General features: G+C 31.1%; 1 protein-coding gene across 1 annotated transcript; it reads right to left on the bottom strand.

Annotated features, from left to right (window-relative positions):
- Positions 1-894: 894 nt before the first annotated feature.
- On the bottom strand, positions 895-5,767 carry LOC132731594 (uncharacterized; the record flags this gene model as incomplete). The annotated part of the gene is made up of 5 exons (XM_060717801.1): positions 5,570-5,767; positions 4,036-4,102; positions 1,943-2,101; positions 1,431-1,529; positions 895-1,092 (listed from the first exon to the last, which is right to left on the bottom strand). Coding segments are annotated over exons 1-5 (721 nt in total), but the record flags the coding sequence as incomplete, so codon positions are not given.
- Between the last annotated feature and the right edge of the window lie 8,170 nt (positions 5,768-13,937).

The raw sequence follows: 13,937 nt of genomic DNA, 5'->3' as shown, positions 1-13,937 counted from the left end.
CGTATCAACGTTTCAGAAATGGTTTTCAAAGTTATGTAACATATAACAATGACAATTGTTAAAGTTGGGATACAATTATGGTTTAACAATATAAACGTTAAATACAGTTGACTCTAGATAAGTCAAAATTTGCCTCAAAATTCAAAATTCCGCATAAGTCGAAGAATTTCTAATACCCGTCAAATTTCCTTCTTTATCTTTGTTCTTAAACTCCATCCAACATATTTTGTGAAATGCCCAGTCTTTGAAATTCGAGTTACCGAGCGTCAACTGTATTACAATATTACAATAATGATCAATGTGTAAAGCGTATCATATCTTATACTTGTTCTTCAAAATGCAATAGACATCCTTCTTCAAGCCCACTTTCTTAAGTAGACATCGAAAAATCATTATGTTAGAATAAACAATGTAAACATTTTGAGTTTTATATTTCGATTGTCATCTTGATTATGATCCTTTATTAATCGTGAACAAAGGGCCTTGTTTTATATCTAAACTTTCTGTGATAATTTATTTTCGTACCTATTGGTCACGTAATACAAACTGTATTGTCATTGCTTTAAAAAAATCAATATGGCGTCCCGTGCACTCGCCTGTGTTGTTATATGCCTTGTGCAAATCTTACAACTTTCAATACAATGATCATTAATGTTTTATCAACGAGTGTATTTATTCAGTCGTGTTCCGCTCGAAAAGTGTAAACTGTTGAAATTGGCGAACGTGTAATATTACTGCTCCAGAATGTCTTTGGAATTGAATTATAAGTTAACTGAAAAGACAAACAAATAAATAAACATATTCGTTAATTTTGTTATTTCGACAATTTAAACTGTCTACATAATAACTTCAAATGAATACTCAAATCCATGAAAATGATTGCAGATGACTTACTTGCAAAACCAAATACTTGTACTTCACACAGATGTAGGTACTGTTTTCTTCTAAGCATCACTTGAACATATCGTGCTTCTTTACTTTCAGGGAAGTTAAACGTATGGATGTCCTCAATCTGACCATCAACTTGCCTCACGATGTACATATTGTTTTCCGTCGTCCCGAACATCAAATCTAAATCTGAAGCTCGTTCACCTATTAATAACCAAATTGTTTTAGAAAAATATATAAGGAAACTTTTATGATGTTAATTTTGCCCGTCATTCTAAATTATCTTTAAAGTTACATATTTAATGAATTCACCATAGCTCTTTGATCGAAATGAAGTTAATATAAATTGCACCGATGAAGGGATCAAATACTTTAAAGGTGTTAAAACAAATGGATAAGTAACCTACTGCAACAGTCCATGCGGTTGTATAACACTACTCTAAAACAGCGATAAATTTGTCCAAGGTCTACCCGCCACCACGAATGAAGGTCAATATTAGTATGAAAGCAGGAACGACCTGACCATGATTGATTTAAATTGCCGTCTACACCCTTCGATCCATCGCCATCGGTGTCATCGCTGTCATAGTAAACGCTAGACATGTGTGTTGTTTTCCTAATAGCAACATTTCTGACATCGGCTAAATAGATGAAAAATAGTATTATACAATCTCTATTACAAAGCCTTGAATTTACTACTATGATTTTACTACATGTATTTACAACGTTTTAGATTTCTGTTTTCTTCATCAATTCAATAGCCACTGTATAATAGATCATCTTGTTATTATCGTGCCGAGCACAAATGAATAAATATTGTTGTTTACTAAAGTTACACATTACTTTAAACTCGACGGGTAGATAGCTTTCGATATCTTACATAGTGATTTGTGCATATCACAATAGCTTGAAAATGTAACTTTTAAATGTTTGAATACTCAATAACTGCAAAATAGTCATATGTTTTTTCATTATCATGATTATCTTAATCAAATTCTATAGTTCTTTAGAGTATATGATACACACTCAAAAATTCAAATATAAATCAACATACTTGAGCATTTACCGGCGGTTATATCCCAGAATCCATTAGAGAGGCATTCTATTTCATTAATGATCGTGTTTCCTTTGTTGCATGTATATTGAACATGATAACCAACTTTCCTTATGTTTCCACTGACAATTCCATATTCTAGCTCTTTGATTGGACACTCTGGTACATAAAGGATAAGACATTAATATAACTTATGATAAACAAGATCAGCAAGGACAGGCGGCGTTCAATGTTTGTTTGTTTGTTTCATTTTACGCCTTTTCCCAACAGTATTTCAGTCATATAGGCGGTTTGTTTCCTAACCATCGTTCCTGGAGAGTAACACCAGTACTAGACTATCTTCCTCCGCGCTAAACTACCAAAGCATTTCCCGGGGATCGAACCCACACCGGAGAGGTAACTGGATTAGAAGTCATCGACTCTTACCCCTCGACCACATAGGCAGTTAGAACGCAACCCTAAAAGTCAAGTTTTGTTTAGTTTGGTTAAACTAATATTAATGGATAATTACTATTCAGAGCAGTCTGTTCGTCTTGTTTGGCTTAAGAATTACTATGAAGCCTTGCTGCAATTCTCGACTTGTAGCACTGACAGGACTTGCTGCAGCGTTTGACCTGCTGTAAAATTTTAACACACAATATTGGACTGGCTGCAAAATAAAGATTTGCTGCGCTTCTTGGACTACCTGCACATAAGGTTTTCTGTAAAGCCCGAACATGCTGTCCGACTTGGACTTGTTACGCTCCATTGACTTGCTAAGCAACCTTTAAAGGCCTATTTTTAGACATCTCTAAAAGTGGCTTCTAAATGTATTAGATAAAGTGGTAATAAAATGTTTTTGCCTTTGTATATTAAAACTAATTTTTGAATATGTCTCCTATCTTCTATATTTCAAATCCTTGAAGATCGTGAAATTCAGCTGGTCATAATTGTTGTGTTTGTTACATTTAAGCTTTCTAGTTAGTTGGTTCTAATATTCTTGGTTTTAAAGACTACATTCCTAGAAACTAATATGCGCTTTTTAAAATAGCTTTCTTGCACTGGGAAAATTTTATCGAATGTTAATCTCCGCGAAACAGTTGCATGTAACGAATCCACACACATTTATTGATTCAACTTCCTAATATCATGATGCACTATGATGTATTATGTATACCTAAATTATACACATTTCAAAGTTATATTTTCCTTTGAGAAACGGAAAAGGCTTAATCAAACCGAGCCTGCAACAGTTTCAACTTTGTGGTTTTGGCGATCTTAGCAGATCCCTTTATTCTCTATATTTTTTGTAAGTTTGAAATATCTATAAATCAATTATTTTACAACACCGGTACGTTTTGAATATTTGGATGAATATGATTTTAATCGTTATAAAGTAATGTTTTCTTATACTTTCAGAATAGCGACGAGACTGTTATATGGAACTGTTATGGCCTGGGAAGAAATCTAGGGATATCTCTACAGAAAATGATCAAAGCCGAAAAGCAGTCTGTATGATTGCATGAAAGTTTGTCTCTACGAAAAGGCATTTTTATAAAACACAAAATAGAGTACCGCTAGCATTATATGTCCGAAATTGTTTATAGTAAGAATGAAGTATGTGTAAGACATGCCAACTAAATGTTACCTTCTTCAAAAAACAATTCTCCTTTATGGCTTAAGAACCTTCATATTTAAATGAATTGTCATGTTTTGGCCATGGCTGTTCATCTTATAAATGTTACAGCTGAAGGTTGATTAATTTTTAAGTAATTGAGGGAAAACCGTTTTCAGTTATAAGGTAACAGTGTCCTTGACTTTTGATCTTGTGACTCATAAATTAAAAGGGGTTTTCTCGTTATTATTGACAATCATCCAATGATGATTGAACACTGTGGGTCAAATGGAACTTAAGGAAATGGTAATATAACAAGACTGCAGCTCTCTAGCTTTTCTACTAAATTCATTTAACTCGTTGACAATAACATACCATATTCCATTTACCGCTATAAATAAGTTCAGTATTGGACCATAACTCATTCAATATTTTTTAAAAATGAAATGTATTCAATAGCTACAGAGGAGATTGACACAATTTTAAAACGGAATTTTACCTGTGGTTTCACATTTCCCTTTTGCAGGATTACAAGTCTCGCCAGAAGTACACTCGGGACAAGGTTTCTGTTGAAAGATATTATAAAACATTATTATATACCTCTCCTTCATTTTTCTAATGTTTACTAATTGCCTCGCAAACGTATGACCAATCAGTATGTCAATCCATATAGTATACGAGTGAATTTCCTTAAATAAAGTCGAGGGCATAATGCAAGTATACTAATATCTAAATTTTACATAACATACGTGATATGATAAAATACATATAGTATAGTTTTAAATGGAAAAAATCATATACAAGGTGAATCAGTGCCTCATAATTTCTGACCTAGTAAAATGTTCTCGAGACCTAAAAGTAATGTTTAATCTATTTGCCCTTTTGTCTTTTACAATACCAATAATTGATAGATCCCTACTCTGACCTTTAATTTGAATAATAGTAAAATAAACGACTAATATGAAGAGGATATTTTTTCGTTTGAGTGAAATATGGAATATATTTTCACGAAACATGATAAAATGCCACACCTTTTCACGAGCCTAGACGGCGAGTGAAAATATGTGGGATTTTATCATGTTGAGTTAAAATGTAAACCATATTTCACAAAAAAACGAAAAAAACAACTTTTTATTTAATTTCATTATCAAAGAAAAAAGGTTACGAATCCCCTTGCTTGCTACGCATCTGCAATTGTACAGCGCGCAGAAATATAATTATTGTCTTGTTTTACACGCGAAATTTAGCACTACATTGTGATGTCACGTAAACGTCTGTACAGCGTTAATTACTGAATTAAAGATATTGGTGTTCGGATTTATTTTCTTAATAAGAACATTTTCTATCATTCTAAATAGTTTTCAAAACAAAATTCAACAAAAGTTTTTTTTTGTATTTATCAGATTTTTTAAATTAAATGGCAAAAGAAGTCCCTTTAAATAAATATGAGTTTTGACTCCGTCCACTTTCATATCTATATTTCATATTTATTTCTTAAAATATGAAATATATTTGACTGACTGATATAGCACCATATTTCATGGATGAAATTAAATAATAACATGTGTCGTTTGTGAAATTCTTATTGTATCCACTTTAACTGATAATAAGAATTAGAAAGGTGACATGTGTATGATGTAAAGGAATTTATAAATATCACTTTTGAAGACATTGTAACACAATTTTGTATAATGGTTTTATATTTTTATTAATCTGATGCTCAAAGGGGATTTATCAATATTGTTAGAACACCTTATTTGTATAAAGATATTACGGAATATAACATTTCATTTAAATTATTTGAAATTCAGTTTCGATAAAGTCTCAGACAAATGTTTTTACCAATAAAAATGAATGTATCATTTTTAACGTTTGATTATAAATGAGACATTCCTTTTTATTTGCATATTATTTGGAAGCTTTTGGTAACTTATGTTTGTTTAAATCACTCAAATCAAAATGATTCCACATAGATATGTAATAATGATCATTTAATAGTGTGTAAAAGAAGTAACGAACATAAAAATATTTACCCTTTTGAGATTAATATCCGCTGCCAGAATCTCCACACAACTTCCTTTAATTCTGTCACTTTCGTGTCTGTCTGAAGAGTATAAATTGCACTTCTTGAAAATTTTCATATAGCTCAAAGCTTTACAGTCCGGCCGCATTCCACATTCCATAACACATTCCGGGAGTGCAATACTTTCTAAGGTGACTATTATGTCCATTTCTCCTCGGCATTCACGTTTGAACTTGACAGTATATTGTATTTCAACACCATCCTTACTTAAATATGTAAAACAAAAAACAGTTTCTGAACAAAATAAAAATAGAAAAAAATGATTGACACTGAATATGATCATTATACTTTTAGTTGAAATTTTATTTAATGGAGTTTTATTCACTAAGACACATTATTCATTTGCATTCCAAGTATTAGAAAGTGTTGAACGTTAATAAAATCCAACAGTTTAATCATAATACGCGTTAAGAATAACTATTTAGCCTTGCACTGTGTCTTTTAATCAATTTCGTCCTATGAAAGGCAGCAATAACAAATATATATCAAACACAGTGCAATGACATATGACGAAAATCAGAAGCAGAACGGTTAAAATGAACATGGAAAGCGGGAAATTTTCATAAAATATATAACTTTATACATAAATAATTCACATTCACTGAATTTCGGATTATTGTTGAAACAATCGGTTAGATTGTGGAAATCGATAATAGTCATTGACCTTAAAAAAATTGAAGTGTTGAAGTTAAATTTTATACTGTTGGAATCAATAAAAGATTTTAAAGCTATCTTAACATGTCGTTATATACTTTTTTATATATGAGATCCACATATATATGTTTTAAGGCAATTAATATCAACTTTACCAAATGGAAAAAGAATTATATGGTCCTCTTGATTGATATAATGCCGTAATATTATATACGACATTGATATAAAGAAAGAAATGAACATAAAATATAAAACGGTGGAAAATAATTGATCAAATTTGCAAGTCTTGTAATGGATGTATGTAAATTTTTTGTCTCAAAATACCTTGTGATGAAATTGCAAAGTGCAATTTATTTGGCTCAGATGAATTCCCTTGAAGTATTACATAAGGAAGTATCTCTTCCTCGACGATAAATGCTCCGATGAAATGGTTTATATATGAAGATATTTTTGATTTAAATCTTATTAGATTTTTTACATACCAACACTGATTTTAATTGTTGGAAAAGATATGTTACTTTTGAGCATGTAAAAAGGATAGTTCATTTTACGAGCATGCATTTATCTAAGATGAAAATAAGTAAAACACAATGAATACTTGTTACTTACAGTCACTTTCTAATTTGTATAGGTCCAAAATGAAATCAAAGACATAGATAATTTCTATAAAAAGGTTTCATAATTATGCAAAAAATTAATTCCACTAAATATGTCATGATGATTGAAATTAGAGCAAAAAAAAAGATAGGGCATGAAATTTAAAAAATATTTATAAAAAATAGGATGGTGAGATTTTCTGATATTTCAATAAATGTCGTATACTATCTAGGAAAGAAAAATAGTTATTAAATACTTACTCTTAATGGTGACCATAAGGTTCAGTAAACCTTTTACTATTTTTTGATGTTTGTAACAGATTGAAAATTGGATATGAGCATCATTTTGCCATAAACTATTTTCTATAGATAGTTTTAGTTTGAAATTGATTATTTTTAAAAACGATTTTTGGGCATCTAGAACTTTCCAATTACTTTCATATCTTTCAAACAAATATTTGTTAAGTTTAAGAATTTTATTGTTCATGTTAAAACACTCTGAAACAGTTTATATTTTATGCAAAAGCAACAAACAAAAGGATTGTATAAATCAGTTATAAATCAGTAAAAATAACTTTAAACATCAATGACTTGTGCCAGCACGGTTAATAGAGTTTTTCTTCTATTCTCAGACAAATATTTAATAAGGAAAGACACAGCTCAAACAAATCTCCAGAGAATGACTTATTATGAAATGTTTTTAAATATTAAACGGTGTCTAAACCACGTGACTTTCTGTGATCTGCGTGGATTTCCTTTGGGACGTATAGCCTGAAAAGGAATTAATCTAACATGTAGTGCATATTATTTTCATTATTAATATTTAAATATTATATTATTGCTATGCGATCTTGGGAATAACATATAAATCCGAGACAACTTTCTTGAATGGGAAAGAGTTGTATCTTCTGTAATTGCCATGGCTTATGGATAAACCAATTACATTACCTTTACTATTAGAGAAGTATAATAAGTCGAAGCACGATAAACAGAACAGAAGTTCCGTTTACGATCATTTTTAAATCAAGAGTACTTTGGCAAAAATACCCAAAGGTTAATATTTAAAAATTGAAAATAATGTGTGAAATATATTTCCAGTGTTTAATGGCAATAGCATACTTTGAAAAGTTCACGTTTTGCTTAAAAGTTAAAATGATAGAAATAGAAAGTAGAATAAGTCTGTTAAATACATAAAATGCAAAGTAGAAGAAAACTTTAAACTCAAAATTCTCCAAGAAATTATAAGTAATCCTTTTAAAATTTCATAGTCGACTTAAAAGAACATAAATTGATACACTGCTTGGTTTGCGTAATGTTCTATTGCATATAAACAAATTCAGGACAAATATCTGAAAACTAGCCTACGAATAAATAACAATAAGGCAGTGGTGTATTTTTAAAGGCTGACGTTTTCCTTTTTTTTCTCGGAAGAGTAGGTGAATCCTATCATGCCTGTATGTGGTTGCACGGTTACTTTCATTACATCGTGTTCTCGATGCATGATTGTGGTCGCATGGTCGAAAATCTCTAATAAAATGGCAAGGTTAACAAAAGTGTGTTCGTACAGATCAGTCTGGTGAAAAATGTAAATGTTCTAAAACAATTGTTCAAATCGTGATAAGGCGTTTTAAAAGCCTAATTACGACCTTCCTTTCTGACTTTACAAGTTTGGTAAGGACTTTTTCAATCTTAACTAGGAATCATAATAAGAAACCTTATTAGGACTTTGATTATCCTAATTAGGAAAATTTATAATATAAAAAACCGTATTTCATTTATTTACTACCAGTTACAATAAAATAAGAATTTTCACTCATAATAAGGAGAAATCAAAATTTGTAATTCTTATTAAGAAGTGTTTCGGAGAAATAAAACGTTATTTGGAGTTTATATAAGAAGGAGCTTCTTCGAAAAACTAAATAAATATTACAAAAAAAAAGATAATAATTTGATTTGTCTCAATAAGGTTTAACACTTCTAATAGATATAATATGTAAAGTCCTAATTAGATTAGACATTCAAACGTCACACCATCACAAGTAAAGCTATTTTCCATTACACCTATGGTGCCCCTCCAAGCACGAACGGGAACGTAGAAACACCGACGTTTTGTAAGTTATCTCGTTAGCTTTCTCATATGTCTTTGGTGGGATTCTAACCTACAACAGTTAGAAAACTTGTCTAGTTATAAATTTGCGAAAGCTCGCAAAGCAATATATATTAAAATCTGAGTACACATGCACCTTACATGTTGCGCAGTTTTCATATTTGATTTGCAAACAAAAAGGACATCTAAAGGCAAGTAAGACACTAAGACTCCTTGTTTGCTCGATCCCTTATGGTATTAAGATGACTTCTAGACCCATTAACTATTAGACACCTTTATACATGACTTTCCGACCCCTATTGGGTAAGAGATTTAGATCTCTTTATTACTTTTTGCACTGTAGAAGTCCATGTACCTAGTGGAGTAATTTAAAGCAAACAGCAAATATTTCAATTATTTTCATTACAAGATAAGGCAAAATATTGAAAAGGTAAAACAAAAAGTTAGAATAATGTTCAATTCATAACATGTTTTGTTACAAAGCAATAATGATATTCTTGACTGTTGTGAAACACATGTGTTAAATTGCCGTTGAATATTTTCAAATTTCTATTGAAATAACGTTATGAATTGAATTGACTTGTCTTAAGTTCAAAGCTGTGATTATTCTTTGATGACAGTCGCATTTTGAAAAAGTTACCAAAATACCAATCAATTACTAATTGATTGTATTTTAAAATAAAGACTTACTTCGACTAAACGGGTTTTCGAGATTTTCATTTTTATTTTAAAACTACAATATAGTTCATTATTATTATGTAGAACTGTAGTTATATAAACTGAAATGATAAAGCCTCTCCTATTCTTTTTATGATGTTTTTTATCAATTAGATATTTATAACATTTACATCATGCATTTTAAATATACGCAATTCTTCTCTAATTATTTGAATAAAAAGATTTAAAAGTAATATTTTCGGCTATAAACGACATTATAATTGTATATTTGCAAATCGCCTTTTACACAACACTTATGAGTTTACCCATCTCTTTCATGAAGACACCAGTGCTGATAGTGATAATTGCGATGGGCAGATTTGCATTAGGAGAAGTCACACTGTAGAATTTCTGGATACATTCAAATTTATTACATAGATAATACACGTATAGCTCTCACACAGTATCTTTTTTGATATCATTTTAACAATTTAAGAAATTAATTGTCATCAATAAACTTTTAGAAAAATAAAGTAAAACATTATTACGTTCAATATGACAGGAATGAACTGTATTTACAATCCTAGATATTATGAAAATGTTAATAGTTATTGCTTTACATGCAAGATTGTGTAAATTGACCTCAACCACCTGTTGACCTATGATGTGACTGCCTGGAAAATGTAATGCTTAATTAAAGAGGTGACACAACTTTTATCTGATATCGAGTTGTAAGAGCCATTTTGCAGACACCCTACGATCGTCTTAAAAAAAAAACTTTCACCCATACTTTATATCTTAATCTCTATATTTAAATGTCAATATGCATATAAAATAAACATCAGTCATGTGTCGTAGATGTGTAAAACATTCTGCAAATCACGAAATTGTTGTTCTAAGTCAACATGAATAAGTAATACATATACTGTACGTTTAAGATAATTATTTAGTGACGCGGCGGTCAAGTCTTCTTAAACGGTGTAATGCAGGCGTCACACTGTCCCGAATTTGACACCAGATGGGCACATCAGTGTGAAATTTGAATTTCACGCGTCGAAATTGGTCGACAGCACCTCACAACAGAACTAAGTTTTTTACCAAGTAGTTTACCAGCAGGACACGCGAAAATCATGGGAAAGGTACACGTCGTCGTATTTGGAGTACGTACGATGCGTTCGTACGTGGTTACAAAGGTGTCAAGTGACTTCCAGGTAGTATAAAATCAATCGCGACAAATTTCAATGGCACATAATATATTTAAACTTATTTTGTTAAGATATTCTAAGCTCAGTTTCATATCAGAAATTACTGAACTTACTAAAAAACGATTAATTCAAATGATGCAAAGGTTCTAACAGTGAGTATTTGCTTGGATAACAAACTCGAAAATAACTCGAAATTTGGTCAGTGGATTAATCATCATCCGTAAGTCAGAGTTGTCAAGAGATCCATAGTGGTGGCATTACTGGAGAACCTCAAAGATATTCTAAGCTCAGTTTCATTTAAGAAATTACTGATAATTGCCACACAGTCCAATTGATATTACAAAATAAACACGCAAAGTAGATATGTTATGTGTAAAATTCTCAACACTACAAGTGGTCACAATATGAATGTAAAGTGTCCTTTAAAACACCGGCAGTTTTTTTAAAAGAAAATACCAACTTTACCTTACCTATACTAGTTAACGTAGCTTCGCATACAGAGTTGATATATTTCATTATTCGAATTATACATATTCAGTAAGAATTTCATGCATTTAAATTAACTTCTGTGATTAAAATATTTTACTCAATGATGAGCAAAGTATATCTTTAAGAAATTGACTTACCAACAAGTAATAAACTTTGTGATCCTTTAATGTGCACATTGATTAATATGTATTCAGAAATATACCTTATTTATACATGTTTTATGGACATCATTATTATAATGACGTTTGTTAATATATGCGACCATAATTTATGCATTCTAGTGGTGAGAGAAGAGCTGTCATACTGTTCTATCTTGTAACGTAACCTAAAAAAAGTATTTGTTGTTGTTGTATATATCGAACGTTCATTGAACGCCGCCTTTCCTTGTTGATCTTGTTTATCATATTCTAACATTCGGAAATCTGAGGCGTGTTGATTCTTTCAAATAGAGAAAATAAAACTCCCTCAGAACGTCCAACACAGCACAATTTAAAATGGTACAGGCTCGTTTGGTTTGAGTCTGTTCATGGACGGTACTGTCAAGTGAAAACCCGTCCGCGCCCCCTAGCACCGGATTAAGCAAAATTCAAAGGATGCTGTTTGTTTGTTTGTTTGTTTCATTTTACGCCTTTTTCCAACAGTATTTCAGTCATATAGGCGGGTAGTTTCCTAACCATCGTTCCTGGAGAGTTACACCAGTACTAGAATACCTTCCTCCGCGTTAAACTACCAAAGCATCTCCCGGGGATCGAACCCACGCCAGAGAGGTAACTGAATTAGAAGTCGTCGACACTAACCCCTCGACCACGGCATGTATTTGTATTGTTATATATGATATAAAAAACATATTTACATGACTATCTTAACCTGAATTTCTTATATCATATTTATTTACATAATATCACAATTATCACTATCAGCACTGGTCTCTTCATAGAAAAAACTGCTACACTAATTACTGTCGTGTAAGAGCCGATTTGCAGTTATTTAATTATCATGTTGAAAATAGACGAAAATATTACGTTTAAAGCTTTTTATTCAAATTATGAGAGAAGAGTTGCGTATATCTAAAATGTGTGATGTAAATGTTATAAATATTTAATTGTTAAAAATATCATAAAAGAAATAGGTGAAGCTTTATCATTTTCAGTTTATATTACTACAGTTCTACATATTTATTATTATGCAATACATTATTGCATTATAATTTATCGAGTATTGATAGAATGGTATTTTAGTTTCTTTTTCATAATTAAAATGTCATCGAATAAGATAATCGCAGCTTCGAACTAAAGACAAGTCAATTCATTGTAAAACGTTACTTACATAAACATTTGAAAATATTCAACGGCAATTAAAACTTGTGTTTCACAACACTCAAAAATATCATTATTGCTTTGTAACATTATTTCAGATTAATTGAAAAGAATACTAATACCATAAGGGCTCGAGAAAACAAGGAGTCTAAGTGTCTTACTTGCCTTTAAATGTCCTTTATGTTTGCAATTCAACTTTTAAAACTGCACAACATGTAACGTGCGTGTAAACTAATATTTTAAACATATTAATTTGCGAATTTTCGCAAATTTATAACTAGACAAGTTTCCATGTACTTGCCAATCACTGATGTGGTTTAGAACCCCACCAGAGACAAGCTTTAGGCTTTTAAAATCTTTATCACGATTTTTTCGGGGTTTTTTTTAGACCATTAACATTTCTAAAAGACTGTTCTGTACCAACACACTATTGTTAACCTTGCCATTTCATTAGATATTTTCGACCATGCGACCAAATACATGCATCGAGAACACGATGTAATGAAAGTAACCGTGCATTCACATACATGCATAACATGATTTCCCTACTCTTCCGAGAAAAAAGGACAAAAGTGTTGTCCGCCGGCAGACTTTAAATACACCATTGCCTTATCGTTATTTATAAGGTATGGAGGCTATTCGTTGCCAAAAATCCAGCCTTGTTGATCTGAGTTGAACAGTTTGTTAATGGCAAAAATACAACTGTATTTTTTTGTATGTAAACTCCAATGTTGCATACTTGGATTGAGTTTGCCGATTTAACATTGTAAACATGCATTTCAACAAAATACATTTTGTTAAACGACAAAACATTAACTGATAGTAGCAATACCAAGTGTTCGAATACTCAAAACAGAAGTTATTTTCTTAGCTTTACATTGTCGAACCATCATGATTCAGATCAGCATAATCCAGCTTTACACGTTTTTCAACAATAGATAAAATAAGCTCCGCCCCTTTTACCGCCCACTAAATCATCGTAAATAAACGTATTTTCCGCTCATTTTCGGTATTTACCGTTGCGTAGTTTCCGTTTATCATACCTTTTAGGTGTTTAGTTACTAAACATAATTCACTTGCATGATTGCCTACAATCAACACCAGCGGACTTTAAAGGAATATAGGCATATAAGTTTTAAAACGTTGTAGACACCACATTTCCTGGAAAAAGAAACTTTAAAAAAAAACAAAAAACACCAGGTTACATACTGTCTGAGGTTAAATATTTTTCAAGGAAGTGAAAACTATTGAAAAGACTATATTCAACGACAAATAAATTTTACTGATGGTATTC

This window comes from Ruditapes philippinarum, unplaced genomic scaffold, assembly GCF_026571515.1.
Source record: "Ruditapes philippinarum isolate M1 unplaced genomic scaffold, ASM2657151v2 ctg7197_1_1_1_1, whole genome shotgun sequence".
NCBI lineage: Eukaryota > Metazoa > Mollusca > Bivalvia > Venerida > Veneridae > Ruditapes > Ruditapes philippinarum.
Note: the sequence above shows the minus strand (reverse complement) of the source record. Positions and strands in the feature narration are given on the sequence as shown.